This window comes from Globicephala melas, chromosome 17, assembly GCF_963455315.2.
Source record: "Globicephala melas chromosome 17, mGloMel1.2, whole genome shotgun sequence".
In the NCBI taxonomy this organism is placed as follows: domain Eukaryota; kingdom Metazoa; phylum Chordata; class Mammalia; order Artiodactyla; family Delphinidae; genus Globicephala; species Globicephala melas.
Window position 1 is genome coordinate 34,786,061 of NC_083330.1, and position 16,674 is coordinate 34,802,734.

The window sequence follows — 16,674 nt, forward strand, 5'->3', positions numbered from 1 at the left end:
CACAAAACTAGAACAAAAAATTTTTAAATTTGTATGGAAACATAAAAGACCCCACATAGTCAAACAAATCCTGAGAAAGAAAAATAGAGCTGGAGGAATCAGGCTTCCTGAATTCAGAGTATACTACAAAGCTATGGTAATCAAGACAGTATGGTACTGGCACAGAAACAGAAATTTAGATCAATGGAACAGGATAGAAAGCCCAGAAATAAACCCATGCACCTGTGGTCAATTAATCTATAACAAAGGAGGCAAGACTATACAACAGAGGAAAGACTTCTCTTCAATAAATGGTGCTTGGAAAACTGGACAGCTACATGTAAAAAAAATGAAATTAGGACATTCTTTAACACCATACAGAAAAATAAACTCAAAATGGATTAAAGACCTCAATGTAACAACAGATACTATAAAACTCTTAGAGGAAAACATAGGCAGAACACTCTGACATAAATTGCAGCAATATCTTTTCTGAGCCGACTCTTAGAATAATGGAAATAAAAACAAAAATAAACAAATGGGACCTAATTAAACTTAAAAGCTTTTGCACAGCAAAGGAAATAATAGACAAAATTAAAAGACAACCCACAGAATGGGAGAAAATATTTGCAAATGATGCAACAGACAAGGGATTTGTCTCCAAAATTTACAAACAACTCATGCAGCTCAATATCAAAAAACAAACAACCCAATCAAGAAATGGGCAGAAGACCTAAATAGACATTTCTCCACAAAAGACATACAGATGGCCAAGAGGCACATGAAAATATGCTCAACATCACTAATTATTAGAGAAATGCAAGTCAAAATTACAATGAGATATCACCCCACACATGTCAGAATGGCCATCATCAAAAAGACTACAAATAGGGCTTCCCTGATGGTGCAGTGGTTGAGAGTCCACCTGCCGATGCAGGGGACACGAGTTCGTGCCCCAGTCCGGGAAGATCCCACATGCCGTGGAGTGGCTGTGCCCATGAGCCATGGCTGCTGAGCCTGCGCGTCCGGAGCCTGTTGCTCCGCAACGGGAGAGGCCACAACAGTGAGAGGCCTGCGTACCGCAAAAAAAAAAAAAAGACTACAAATAATAAATCCTGGAGAGGGTGTAGAGAAAAAACCCTCCTACACTGTTAATGGGAATGTAAATTGGTGCACCCACTATGGAGAACAGTATGGAGATTCCCTTAAAACTAAAAGTAGAGCTACCACATGATCCTGCAATCCCACCCCTGGGCATATATCCAGAGAAAACCATAATTTGGAAAGATACATGCACCCCAATGTTCATTTCAGCACTATTTACAACAGCCAAGACATGGAAGTAATCTAATTGTCCATCAGATGACACATGAATGGATAAAGAAGATGTGGTATATTGGAATGGAATGTTACTCAGCCATTAAAAAGAATGAAATAATGCCAGTTGCAGCAACATGGATGGCCCTAGAGATTATCATACTAAAGTGAATAAGTCAGACAAAGAAAGACCCATAGCATATAATATTGCTTATATGTGGAATCTTAAAAAAAAGAACTTATATGCAAAATATAATTAGACCCACAGACATAGAAAACAAACTTATGGTTTCCAAAGTAGAAGCGGGGATGAGGGATAAATTAGGAGTTTGGGATTAACATACACATACATACTAATCATAAAATAGATAACCAACAAGGACCAACTATATAGCACAGGGAACTATATTCAATATTTTGTAATAACCTATAAGGTAAATGAATCTGAAAAGGAATATATATATATGCGTGTGTGTGTGTGTGTGTGTGTGTGTATACATATGAATCACTTTGCTGTACACCTGAAACTAACACAACATTGTAAATCAACTATACTTCAATAAAAAAAAATGCAAGTTCGGATGTTGAAGCAAGTTATTCAGAAAATCTAGCTAAGCTAATTAAGAAAAGTGGCTACACTAAATATTTTCAATGTAGATGAAAAGCCTTTTAGTGGAAGAAAATGCCATCTAGGACCTTCATAATTAAAGAGGAGAAGTCAATGTCTGGCTTCAAAGCTTCAAAGGACAGGCTGACTCTCTTGTCAGGCTGATGCAGCTGGTGACTTTAAGTTGAAGCTAATGCTCATTTACCATTCTGAAAATCTTAGGGCCCTTAAAGAATTATGCTAAACTACTCTGCCACTACACTATAAATAGAGAAACAAAGTCTGGATGACAGCACATCTGTTTACAATATGGTTTACTGAGCATTTTAAGGCCACTGTTGAGACCTACCACTGAGAAAAAAAAATTCCTTTCAAAATATTACTGCTCATTGATAATGCATCTGGTGACCCAAGAGCTCTTATGGAGATATACAATGAAATTAATGTTTTCACGCCTGCTAACACAACACTCATTCTGCAGCCCATGGATCAAGGAGTAATTTTGACTTTCAGGTTTCATTTTTTACGAAATAGATTTCATAAGGCTGCCATAGATAGTGATCCCTCTGATAGATCTGTGCGAAGTAAACTGAAAACCTTCTGGAAAGGATTCACCATTCTAGAGGCATTAAGAACATTCGTGATTCATGGGAAGAAGTCAAAATACCAAAATTAACAGGAGTTTGAAGAAGTTGATTCTAACCCTCATGGATGACTTTGAGGTGTTCAATTTCAGCGGAGGAAGAAAATGCAGAAGTGGTGGAAATAGCAGGAGAACTAGAATTATAAGTGGAACCTGAAGATGTGACTGAATTGCTGCAATCTTATGATAAAACTTTAATGGATAAGGAGTTGTTTTTTATGGATAAGCAAAGAAAGTTGGTTTCTTGACATGTAATCTATTCCTGGTGAAGATGCTGTGAAGATTGTTAAAACGACAACAAAGTATTTAGAATATTACATAAATTTAGTTGATAAAGCAGCCACAGGGTTTGAAAGGATCGGCTCCAATTTTGCAAGAAGTTCTACTGTGGGTAAAATGCTACCAAACTGCATTGTGTGTTACAGAGAAATGGTTCATGAAAGGAAGAATTGACTGATGCAGCGAACTTCACTGTTGTCTTATTTTCAGTAATTACCACAGACACCCTAACCTTCAGCAACCACCTCCATGATCAGTCAGCAGCCATCAAAAGGGAGTCAAGATGCTTCACCAGCAAAAGGATTATGACTTGCTGAAGGCTCAGATGATGGTTAGCATTTTTTAGCAATAAAGTATTTTTTAATTAAGATATATCCATTTTTTAGACATAATGCTATTGCACACTAACAGAATAGTGTAAACATAACTTTTATTGCACTGGAAACCAAAAAATTTGTGTGACTTGCTTTATTGCAATATTTGCTTTATTGAAGTAGTCTGGAACTGAACTTGTAATGTCTCTGAGGTAGCCTGTATTTTATTCCCACCATACTTCTAGACCTCAGTTCTCTCATTTGTAAAACAAGATGATTGAAATAGAAGATTTCAAGCACTGGTCCTCAATGCCAGTCCACACCATGTCATGTCTGGTCTACAGTAAAACGGTGGAGCTGGGGTGGGGGGGCAGCAGGGGAGATGACATTGTTCATATGCATAAGTTTTAATAGTCTTACTTGGCAAAATAAGCTTACATGTTCCAGGAACTGTGCTGGGTACTTTACCTCTGTAATCCCAACAGCAACCCTAAGAGGTAGGTATTATTACTATTACACCTCTTTACATGAAGAACCACAGTTTAGAGAAGTCCCCAAGGATATATAGCTACTAAGTGGCAGATTCAAACCCCAGTCTCTTAGTCTCCATATCTCAGACTCAATCAAGTATGCAGCCAACTAGCTCCACTCTTTCTCCAGGACTTCTCAAATTTTCCATTAACTAGTCATAGATATTGCTTCTCCTTTTAACCTTAAATTCTGTGTCCTCCAAGTGTTGCTAAAGTTTGTCCATATTCTTCCTCTCTCTCATATACAGACACACACACACAGACACACACACACACACACACACACACAACACACAACACACACCTTACTTCCCTTCTTAATTCTATCTACTGAAGTAAAAAGGACTTTTATTAACCTTGATTTTTTTGTTTTGTTATGTTTTATTTCTTTCAATCTCCACAGGAATGTCCAGTTCCTGTTAAAAGTGGCTACCCAAGAGAATAGATACACTGACATCCTGTTTTAGGTGACATGAGGAGAATGAATAACCAGTTAAATTGAGTAGGAAACAGTGATAGTGAACATAAGAGAACTGTTCTCTTGGGCCCTGGTCCACTATATCTGTCTATTATATCTGTTCTTTTCAACATAGAATTTCTCCAGAGAAGCTGCCAGTTGCCTAACCTCTTCATTCATAAATTTAAGATCACATTACACTGTAAACATTAGCAGGTCATATGTTACAGCATTCCTCAAAGGCTTTTTTTTTTTCAATTTTTTCTTCCCTTGTAATGTTACTAATTCCATACAAGGCAATCTGATTAAATACTATTCATATTCTCTAGAATATTCACAATTATTTACATTTCTTTACTTAACAGGGATAGTAATGATATAAAAATTTCAGCACAATTTTCTTTATGTCCAAAAGTAGCTAGCTTATTTGTAGCCAAATTTTATTGACCCTATATGAACTCATCACTTCTAAGTAACCAGCTTGAGGCTGCTGGTTAAATCCATAGTGACTTTGAGATTCTTTCATAATTGACCTACTCTGTTCTGTTTACTTCCACATGTAAATATAAAGCTTTAAATCTCCTTTCTTTCTTCTCATTAAAGAACAAAGTTTGTATGGGTAAAGGAAGAGGTGAAAAAATTCAACACTAATGCCAAATCCAAGGAAGCCTTTAAGACACTTTTATTTTTTTAAATTGCTATTTGTGTCTAACAATTCTTATTTGCTTGCCAACTCTAAAAGGAGCACTAAGGAAGTTGATATTAATTAAATTTACTATTTAAGTGTTCAACTGAAAAAGAAAATAGCTAGTTTTGTAGGTATCATCTATTTACACAATAAAGTTCTCTAAAAGATGTCCCTTATAGAAAAAGTATTTACAATGATATATATTGCTTCATGACTTAAGGTTTTAGCTTATGACTTTTCCATAAAACATATTATAAAGCCCCCAGTATTCATCTTTCAGGGTTCTTAGAGATACAATAATCATTGGCTGACTTTTTTTTAGGCTTTTTCTAAAGAGGAAAAACTACAAATACCAAAAATTAAATTAATATTTAATTTCAAATTTTGAGACAGATTGAAATTTTAAAAATAAAGCCTAACCATGAAAGTAGAAATATATTTAATTTAACCAGTATACTCTTTATACCAGTTTATTACTTAAAACTGTAAAAATCTTACTTAAAATTTAGTTGCTCTTCCCAAAGTTCAGTAAAAAAATGTCTTTCAAGTTTTTTTGAATATTTCATTGAATTAATATCAAATAAATGGAATAAGATACCAAGCTGTTAATAAACACTTCGACACAAATGCCAATAATAAATGCACAATCACGAAAGCCCAGAAAAATTATATCAACATCCTACAGACGTAAAACAAGTTTAAATAATTTTCCACATAATAAGTACAAAGTCCACATTTGTAGTGAAGTTCAGTATATTTCATTTTAGTGATAATCGGAATGGATTTCGTTGAGATGTGGATAGACACTGAAGATAATTGTAAATGACTGTCCATGGTCAGTCTCATTTTAGAAAGAAAAGAGCCAAATGGCATTACATTTAAATTCCTCATGAAATTTTCATAATGGAGTTAGCTTTAAACACCTGGAGGCATCCTTGTATGATAAAAGAGAAATAGCCAGAGGGAAGAAAGGATAAAAAAATGGCCGTTTCGGTATCCAGCCCACATCTACTTGTAAGTAACATTATTGGAGTACTTTTTTAGGGAAATGTCAGATAATAATTTCTGCTTTTATTAATGAAAATCTCCACTTACCGTAGCTTCATTGCAAACCGTGCACTTAACCACATGCTGGTGAAGCTTGCCATCCAAATTGATGAGAGATTGGCACACGCGGCAGTTTATTACTGGAATACCACTGGCATCTGGACTGGCAATGGCTGTATACGGAGGTGGGAGTTCCGCTAAAAAGATATTAGCCACTGAATCAGAGTCTCAGAGATATTACGGCTGGTTTGAGCAAATAAGCAATAGAAGTAAAGAAGGAAAACTATCAAAATTCTCCTGTTCTTTATGTTTTTAAAGCTGGCCAACATAATATAGTTTCAGAGCAGAAACACATATAGGACTATATTGTGAAATAGAATAATTCTTAGCTCCTAAAATCCAAATCACACCTGCCTAGGTTTACACCTTTTATTAACCTATACTCGAAATATTCACTCCATTTCTATGTGCAAATTCATAGAGTTTGTAATAGGAAGGTGATAATTTATGCCTAAAAGTAAAAATCTTACACTAATGATCTGACTCCCAAGAAATAGAAATAGTCAATGAAGACAAAGCTTTAAAATCACTTACATATATACATATACATAAATTGTGTAGTTGTCGTGCTCTGTTTATACTAGAAGCAGTATAATAACTGCTGAGTATGACAAGAACAAAATAGGGTTTTGGTGGCAGTCAAGGAGAGACAAAAACGAACCCAGGAAAACTAAACATATCAACATGGAACATGTTCTAATTAGAATGGAATTATGCTAATTTCAGAGAAAAAACAAGAATGAAGTAAATTTAACAATTTTTGTCTCAAACTTTCACCTAACATTAAAAATCTAGAAAATGTATCAAAGTATTTATGGGTAAAAAATATATTGTCTGGGATTTAATTTAAATACTCCAAGAAAAAGATGGGTTAATAGATGCAACAAGAGTATATTTATGAATATAAAGACACAGAAGGTCATTTTGCTCTTACTACTTTTGTGTATGTTTGAAAATTCTGAAAATACAAAGATACACACACACACACACACACACACACACACACTGCTTTTTGAGAGTCCTTAAGTCGACTGATTGGGTAGAGGGTAGAAGCTCAGTTTCAGAATTGTGTTCATATACCAGAAGTATATATTTGTTACAAAAGTTAGAGAAAAAGAATCTAGATATACTATTCCAGAATGGGATTTCTAAAGGGGACTGCCTAGCCTAATTTTGTAGCTATCTTAATTATAGGAATAGGAGCCCCTTTCAAGGTAAGATTTTGTCATAGCCCATCTAGAAAAGGCTACGCCTCAACACATGATTGAATCCCCACTAAAGAGAACTGATAGTTCAAGGGGCTACTGTGACACTATAAAATACAATAACAATAACTAATCATGAAAAGAGCTATTTTTGAAATAGAGATTTTTCTATCCGCTGGATTAGATTCTGAACTCTATGATAGTCTGAAATGAGTTAGAGCACAGCACATTATGGTATGTTTAAAATCCGCATATTACCACCTGGCATCCTTAGGGTATATCAGGTAGATTTTTTAGACTTGCAAAGAATTAACAACAAGTGTTATCCATTCAAATATTCATAATAAACCAAATTTCTGCAGCAGCCAAGGCTCTGAAAGAGGTCACATTGAAATGACAATATGCACACATCCCTGGAAGTCTTATACCAGAACACTGTCAAACACTGAATTTATAAAGAAGCTATAGATGTCTAAATTATAAAAATAGTTTTATAATTTATAAAACTATAAATTAGGTACACGAAAAGCTGCTCAACATCACTAATTATTAGAGAAATGCAAATCAAAACTACAATGAGGTATCACCTCACACCAGTTAGAATGGGCATCATCAGAAAATCTACAAACAATAAATGCTGGAGAGGGTGTGGAGAAAAGGGAACCCTCTTGCACTATTGGTGGGAATGTAAATTGATACAGCCACTATAGAGAACAGTATGGAGGTTCCTTAAAAAACTAAAAATAGAATTACCATATGACCCAGCAATCCCACTACTGGGCATATACCCAGAGAAAACCATAATTCAAAAAGACACATGCACCCCAATGCTCATTGCAGCACTATTTACAATAGCCAGGTCATGGAAGCAACCTAAATGCCCATCAACAGATGAATGGATAAAGAAGATGTGATACATATATATGATGGAATATTACTCAGCCATAAAAAGGAACGAAATTGAGTCATTTATAGAGACATGGAACGGCCATAGAGACTGTCATACAGAGTGAAGTAAGTCAGAAAGAGAAAAACAAATACCGTATATTAACGCATATATGTGGAATCTAGAAAAATGGTACAGGTGAACCAGTTTGCAAGGCAGAAATAGAGACACAGATGTAGAGAACAAATGTATGGACACCAAGGGTGGTGGGGGTGGGATGAATTGGGAGACTGGGATTGACATATGTACACTAATATGTATAAAACAGATAAGTAATAAGAACGTGCTGTATAAAAAATAATAAATAAAATTCAAAAAACAAACAAAAAAATAGTTTTAAATCCTTGAAAGAATTTAAGGTTGATGCAGAATGACCTGTAATGTATTAATCAAGAAGAAAAAAACAGGTTAAAGGATCAATGTGTCAAAATACATTTGAGCCTGTGCAACTTGCAGATTATTTTATCAGATCTTGGTAAAGAAGGTATTGTTCTGGGAAAAAGCATACACACCTCACTAGAAATTCAAGACACACTGCCTGGTGTGTAATAATAATTTTTTAAAAATAATTATTAGCAATAGCATTATTAATAAAAGTTTCTTCTTTTGCCTTTTCCTTGAGTTATAAAGTAACATAAAGTAGGTCTCCTATTAATTCCAGGTTTCCACCTTACATAGTGTGATAGAAAAGAAATTTAAAGGCAAGATAATTTCACAAAGAAAACAAGGGTATTGAGGGTGAGGGGAAGAGGCCACACATTGCAGCTATATATAAGGATGGTAAAACCCATGCACTCCAACAGGCAAAAGTTTTGTTCAGTGGAATCTCCTAAAGATTTCAATGGTTTATCTTTTTTGGTTCTGATACATTTGAAGTGTATCAGAACCAACAAGACCCTGTGAACTTTTCCTCTAAGATTTGTACTATATAATTTTTAACCTGTAAAAAAAGAAAAGCTTTCAATGACAAAAATATGCCAGAATCTTCTGGAGGCTTGGGAAGTGGAAAGAGGGGGAAAGAATGAGTGAGGATTAGAAGTCTAAAATGGGAAAGACTATAAGCTCCATGAGGCCAAGGTCATGTTTGGCTTGTTCAGGACTGATACAGCACTTGTTATAAGTGCTTGGTCTATGATAGGTGCTCACTAAATATTTATTGAATGGATGGTGGATGAATAAATGAATGAATAACTGAATCACTGAAATTTATCAGGCTCATCTATTTCTCCTGGGAAAATGATACTAAGTATATTACCACTACTCTCCTTGGAGAGGAGCTAGGGTCCTAGCAGGGGAGTACAGCATGACTGAAAAAAAGGCTCTCTTCTATATATAGAATACCCTCTCCAAATCATGCACTGAGAGAGGGAAGTGGACAGGGGACACTGGCCTGGCCCACCAGATAAGTACAATCAATCCAAGAGATCAATAGAATAACAGATGTTGCAGCCTAACTGCTCCACTAAACAGTGCTTTCAGGCATATAATTTCAATTTTCTGTCCATTAATTACTTTAGCACTAAACTGATTTAGAGATATTTCTTGTACTTTTATCCCAAGGAAACCTTGACCTACAACTCCATCTCCTCTTGTAAAGGACTTGTAATTACAGAAATTTATTTCACTGTCAGTAAACCTGCAATGATTAACAACTTAGATTGTTCATTTTGTCTCTTTTCACTTTAAAACAGTCAACAGATCACCACTATTATACCTATTTTAAATTTCTGCCCTGGATAAAAAGTCCACTGTAATCTCAGAACTTGGGATCATTGGATATTAAGAGTCACAAAAGTTCTTCATTTTGGAAGAGTCTTACTTGTTATTTAAACAATGATAATTTTCTCTATGGGGTTTGCCTAAGTGAAAAATCTTTTTTCTCCAAGTGAGCAGTATTTGTTAGACCAGTAGTCCTCAAACCTGAAAAACCCCCTCAAAGTTCCAGAATTATACAGTGTTAGAAATTCAAGCAATCTTAGTCTAGTATTTAGTCTAATTTCTTCATTTTATGGAAGAGGAAACTGAAGACCAGGGATTCTGACTTCTTAGTAGACTTTTATATAGCACTTCAGCAAAGCCAAGAGCTGACTCTTCTCCCAGAGGTCACTCCATAATGACAGCTGCCTCTCTTAATGAATAATGATTTAATATAGGGAAAAGATGTAAGGACTAATGGGGATTCTGCACAAATACTTAGACAAGAATCAGATCTGAGTTAAAGGGGATTAGGAGGAGGAGAAAGAAGAGTCAGGGAAAATGAAAATTAGAACATAATATGAAGAAAGAATTAGTTCATGATAAAAAGTTCACAGGGCTTCCCTGGTGGCGCAGTGGTTGAGAGTCCGCCTGCCGATGCAGGGGACACGGGTTCGTGCCCCGGTCCGGGTAGATCCCACATGCCGCGGAGCGGCTGGGCTCATGAACAATGGCCGCTGAGCCTGCGCGTCCGGAGCCTGTGCTCCGCAACGGGAGAGGCCACAACAGTGAGAGGCCCGAGTACCGCAAAAAAAGGAAAAAAAAATTCACAGTAAAACTGAGATTCGTAAAAGAGACAAGACAAAATAACGTAGATCACAAGGCATACATAATGGTCTTCCTTAAAACACTCAAAAGGAACCATTATTATTCTATAAACCCACAAGTGATCAAATTACACTTTCCCATCATAAACATCAACTTAATTTATCTATTTTATGCCCAAAAGCTCCTCTTTCCTGCTAATTCATGCTGGTGTAATAATCCATACTTCATTTTTTACCAGATATACCCAGATATAGCATTTTAAAGGTTGCAAATGTTTTGCTGGATAGCTCTGATCTTTATTATCTCAGTTATTCCTTTATAAATCTCTGCAGTGACAATATTTTCCAGTTTAATTCACTTACTTCGCTAATACAGTCTTATATGCAGTCCTGGCCCTTGACAAAGATGTACCAAAGTTGAAAAATGACATCAGATTAAAAAGAGAGATCATTTAGAACACTATGATTATAGGATGAGCAAGAAAAGTATAAAGGACCAGCCTGTGAGGAAAGCTCTGGCTTTTTCTCCTCCATAGGATTTTTGTGGAGAGTATGGTTAGGGACAGGTTGCACTTCGCTGCTATGGGATATCTACTTCCTGTGTAAAATCTCTCCAGTCCAGTTCAACACAGAGAAAGGGGAGACCACCTTCTGTTCCTCCCCTCTCTGAAACCAAAGAAATAAAACTATTCCAGGAGACTCTTGGATTCTTCTAGAACCATTATACCCTCATAAGGATCCATCTGGCTAAAGTCAGTTTGGAAGGTAAATGTGCCAGCTATTAGGCTACTGACTCTCAGCTCCAAATCCACCCTTCTATGCTTTGTCATGCTGGTGCTAAAACTCTCCAAACCACATTTTTTCTTTGTCAGCTGGCTGCAGGTTATGTTTTGTTAATAGGAGGTGATAAACAGAACCTGCAAGGTTGAAGGAGGAAGAAGGGACTTGTAGCCCTTTCTCCAGGTGTACAAAATCTTTCTCAAGGGCTCAGAGACATCACCACCAGTGGGCTGGTGCCTCTGAGAAGTCATGTTTCAGTTATGTTCCTCTAAATTACTAAATTTTAATAATTCCAATCTCTTCCCTTTGTTCTCACCACCCTAGAGGTAATAGCTGCTTCCTGCATTTAATACCTATTTGATGTTAGAGTAATATCTTTACTTTTTAGTTACCTACTTAACAACTTTATACCAAATTAATTCTTTCTGTTATATTATATTGTTTGGTTTCTATCTTCAGGTCCTAACTGTTATAAAACTCATACCAGGTGTAATCCCAGGAAACAGACCCTCAAAAATGGGATTGGAGAAATGGGTTGGTCATGCCTTGGGCTTGAATGCGGTGCTGAGCTCCTTTACCAGTAAGACATAGTATGGTAGTGATTGATGGCATGCAGTGGCATCCTGGTGAATCAGATTATCTCCTATAGATGATTGTGATATTTGAGGCGCCTTTACTTGACCATTATGGCAGTAATAATTACTGTGTGGATTGTGATATGGGGTAAAATGAGAATCTCAGGTCTTTAAACTCTCAGCACAAGTCATGGTCAGAGAACTTCTATTGCAGCCCTAAAAATATTGCTTATTTATAATTGTCACAGGGCTTATATTGCTGAAAATCAAATACAAAATTTATTTGTATAGATAGCTAAATTATAAGGTCAGGGAAACCCACAGCCTTACCAAGTCTGCCATGTGAAACTTAGGACACTGATTGCAAAGAAGTGGAACTCTGAAACTTGGAATGGGGCCATCTAGTTGTACCCAAACAGAGCTGAGAATCTTACACTCCTGAGTCACTCTGAGCCTCCCCTGTGAGTGGAGCACAACATTTCTTCTTCTATCTGAGAATATGAGCCTCCTTTTAATGGAAAACTGTAATAACCTCACCTGAAGTAGTTGTCTTACAAGGAAATGACCATTTTCCTTAAGACCCATCATCAAACCCCTTATTGCCTCAAGACCCATAAACTAGGATGAAATCTCAACAAGCCTTAGGAGGACAAGTACAAAGTGTGACTCAGAAAGAAGCAACTAATACATCAAGAGAATTGCAATGTTTTGATAATATATATTATCAGAAACCTGGAGAATATGTGTGGGAATGAATCTTATGGGGGTTAAAGCAAAGAGGATGGAATATAACACTGAGTTGAGCCAAATTTAATAATCCTGGTGTACTTGACAAATGTTCTGGTTTCAATGTTTGTTTTAAATCTGGAAGTGGCTCTATCAGTTTACTTGTTGGTTTGATGAGACTTGGCCTTACATTCAATGAGGTTGAAATGTCAAAACATCCCTAGCATGATGCAGAAGAAGCAATCAAAGGTTTAAGGAGTCAGGAATGTTAGAGTGAGTTTATCATATGAAATCTGCATCCCACACCCCACTACATCCCCTGAGAGGACCCAGAAGATATGCCTTTAACTAAGGCATTGATTTATACGTTATTTAGGGGAACACAAGCATTCTGCTGTGGTGGCTCTCCTACATAGGCCAGGCATTACAGTGCAGGATGACTCCAATAGAGATCATGGAATCCCAGAGTAACAGAGGCCAAATGGCAGCACTTAAAAGTCAAAGACAAAGTGGGTACATTTAATGTAATGGGAAATAGTGGATATTAGAAAATTTTGATCCATAAGGACCTTTGGCAGTGGCTCATTGAAATAAGCCTAAGAATGAAATGGATGGGTAACCTACACAAATGTTACTTGGTTATATATGATAGAAAAATCTAGGTCTTAAAACCAGCAACATGACTTGAGTAGCCACAGTGATGAGTCCTAGTTTTTCAACCAGTTTCCAACAAAGCTAATTCACAGACCCAGAGCATCTTCATTGAGGGTTTGTTGATGCCTCTGACAAATGATCCAGCAACACTACTATAAGTATACATTATAAATCTCCAAGTCTCCCCCAAAGACCTGAGATCATTTACTAGAGTGACTATTCACTGGGGAAAAAGAAAATACCCAGATATTTCAGGTATCACTAGAAACTGGCTCGTAAATGGTGCTAATTCCTCAAGACTCAAAACTCCAATGTGGGCGACCTGTCAGAGAGGTTATATAGATGGTCATCAGGTTACAGATGGAGTCTTGCCCCAGATCCACCCATAGTGGTCCAGTAAATCTGGGTACCCACGCTGAAGTTATTTTCCCAGTTTCTGAATATATTATTGGAACAGACATTCTTGTCAACCAGCAAATACCTAAATTGGTTCTCTGGCCCACAGATTAAGGTAGGAAGGGTCACACAGAGGGTCCCTGGATCTTCTACCAAGAGCAGCTCCACATTCCCTGGAAGGACTACAGAGGCAGTGCTACTATGAAAGATGTAGGAGTGGTAATAACTGTCACATCTTCATTTAACTCACTCATTTTCTAAGTTTGACTGCTGCTCCAGGGCAATTCTAGTTTTGTAACTGAGGGGATGTGATATAAGCCCCCTCTATGAGCTCTGATGCCAGAGGAAGTCAAGAGGTCTTCAGCTATAGTTAGGCAAAAAGCAGCAGCCAGCCAGGCCCTCTATGGTGGATTTCCAAGAGTTAGTTAGCACTCAGTCACAAGTACTTAGCATCTGTTCTGTACCAGGTACTGTACTAGATGTATGTCAGGGATACTATGGAGAAGAAGGCATACCCCAGGGCTCAAAGAGCTCACATTCTTAACATGTAGAAAGACAGTAAAACTACAAGTACAACTTGGTGTGGTAAGTGTTCTAACAAGGATATACACACACAGGACTTTGGGAGTATAGAAGAGGGTGTATAAATCTGACTAAGGCGCAGTGTGTCAGGAGCGAGGTGTAGGGGAGGGAAGAGAAAAGTCACTCTAGCACAATTTAGCATTCAAGTACTGCAATCTTTCTATATATTTTAACCATTAACTCCTTTCTCCAAACTGCAGCTCTAGAAAAACAGCTATACCTTATTAAGTTTGGTCGTGTAATCAGCTTGGCACCAATACCAATCTACATCCTAGTGCCTCTAGTATTGCTTGTAGGAGCTTATGTGGGTCCACGGTAGACCCCAAGGCAACAACAAACTGGGTATTCTTATACAGCTGGTTATGATGAGTACTGAATTCCACTATGGGTAGTTTATCTGCTATTTTTCCCTCCCTTAGTGGTCTTAGGCATTTGGGTTGTATCAAAATGCTGCCATATAACTGGAGATACTGGCAAGAAATGCCCAGTGACCTGCCAATGACAAATTCCCAGATAACAAAAACTTCTGCTCTGTCTTTTCTATTTCTCATTAGGCAATATTTTTACCTCATTCTAGTGCATTTAATTTGTGGTACTAGTACTTCCTTCCAGTATTGGCAGTTAATAAGTTACATATTCTCTCATTTTATCAACTACTGTGTTTATTTTTATTGAAAAAAATACAATTTTTTCTGACACGATTTATGTGAAATCATATTGTTTGTATATGCATGGCTCCATTCTTAATTTTTTATTTACAATATTGCTTCCAAGAAAGCATGTGTTTCAAGAAAAATATAGAGATACTAATTTTTAGTACAGAAAAACAAATTGTTTCCAAGGCAAAAAATGTACCTGCCTAGAAATTTAGAAACTCTTGCCATAGCCAGAGGAGGTAACAGATTCCTACTCTGTCACTCTTCCTAGACAGCTCATTTTCACTCTTACAGACTTGCTTTTTCTAAGAGAAAGCAAGACACTCCTTTGCATATACCTACTATACACACTAAATGATAACTTGCAGCTTACAAGTATTCATGAATCACAGTTATAAAATATACTTAAATATAACGGAACCCAAAATTTGTTTTAAGACATTTTAGATGAGAAAATATGAGGGGGGAAATTACCTCAGTATATGGGGAAGGGAAAAAGTTCAACTGGATTTGCAATGTTTTATTTGCTTCAATATATGAAACAGTATGGCATAATGTTAAGGTCTGATAGAATTAGATGATGATATATGAATGATTATATTATACTCAGTATTTTTCTATCTTGAAATATTTCACTCATTTTTTAAAAAAATGACCTAGCGATTAATAGATTATAGATAAAAGTCACCAGTTTAGTAATTTTAGAATTTGGGACATATTCATCATAAATCTAAGCAAAATCAGATAGATACAATATATGAAGTGAACTGAACCTCTTAGAAACAGTATTTATTTTTTAAGTATATTTAGTGAATAAATCCCTTCAATTCTAGTGCTTAGATATTTCTACCACATGGGTCAATTAAATTTTATTTTAAAATATAGCGATTAATAAAAAAAATCCAGAAGTTAATCCATTAAGAGGAGAGTTCCTCATTGTAGCCAGCAGGAAGTATAGTGATGGAGATCCTTCCTTTGCTATGTGGGCATTTCTAATGAAACAAATGGATTCAGCTACATGCTCTGCTGGATCACTTCCATCTTTTGTTCTCATGTTCTTCTGTAAACCTGTAAAACCTTCACTCTCTAAGTGACTTCAAAATCACCATGATGGCATCCTTCTTTATTTTCTCACTCATTCATTCATACGACTGATCCTTGTTGAGTACCTAGAAATATAAGATCAAGTGCAAGAGACTATGTAGGACTCACAGATAAAAGATACAAGAATCCTGTCTCCCTCCTTGTCTCCCTTGATAAGGTCATGTCCACAAAGAAGTATTAAAATATATAGTAGAAATGTTGAGAGATATTGCTTCGGGAACATATATCGTCCAGTAACAGAGATTAGAAAGGATTACATGGAAAGAAAGGACTTTGACGAATGGGTAGAATTTGAATGCTTCAGTTTCTAAAATCCCTTTCCTACTTATCTACCCATAGGAAGCAAAAAGTAAATCCTCATCTAGAGAAGACCAGAAGTGCCTAATAAATGATACTGGTATGAGGCAATGAGCATGGTCTTAGGAAAAAGCAGATACACATAGTGATACATTTCCCATATCAAAACAGGATTCTTCCTATTAAGATCTTGACAAGTGGGAGTAATGGACCAAATCAAACACAATGAAATATAAGGTTCCACTGCAAGGACCTGTAGAGAGATGTGGGGACATGGTCTAAAAAATAGCATTTGTTACATTGTTCAGGG

At 36.4% G+C, this 16,674-nt stretch overlaps 1 protein-coding gene across 1 annotated transcript in view; it reads right to left on the bottom strand.

Moving 5' to 3' along the window:
- Nucleotides 1-16,674, bottom strand: part of PIP4P2 (phosphatidylinositol-4,5-bisphosphate 4-phosphatase 2) — an 85,980-nt gene that overhangs the window by 57,222 nt on the left and 12,084 nt on the right. The window contains exon 2 of the mRNA XM_030862861.2: nt 5,910-6,058. Within this exon, the coding sequence (XP_030718721.1) occupies nt 5,910-6,058 (149 nt within the window). The remainder of the gene's footprint in view (nt 1-5,909; nt 6,059-16,674) is intronic.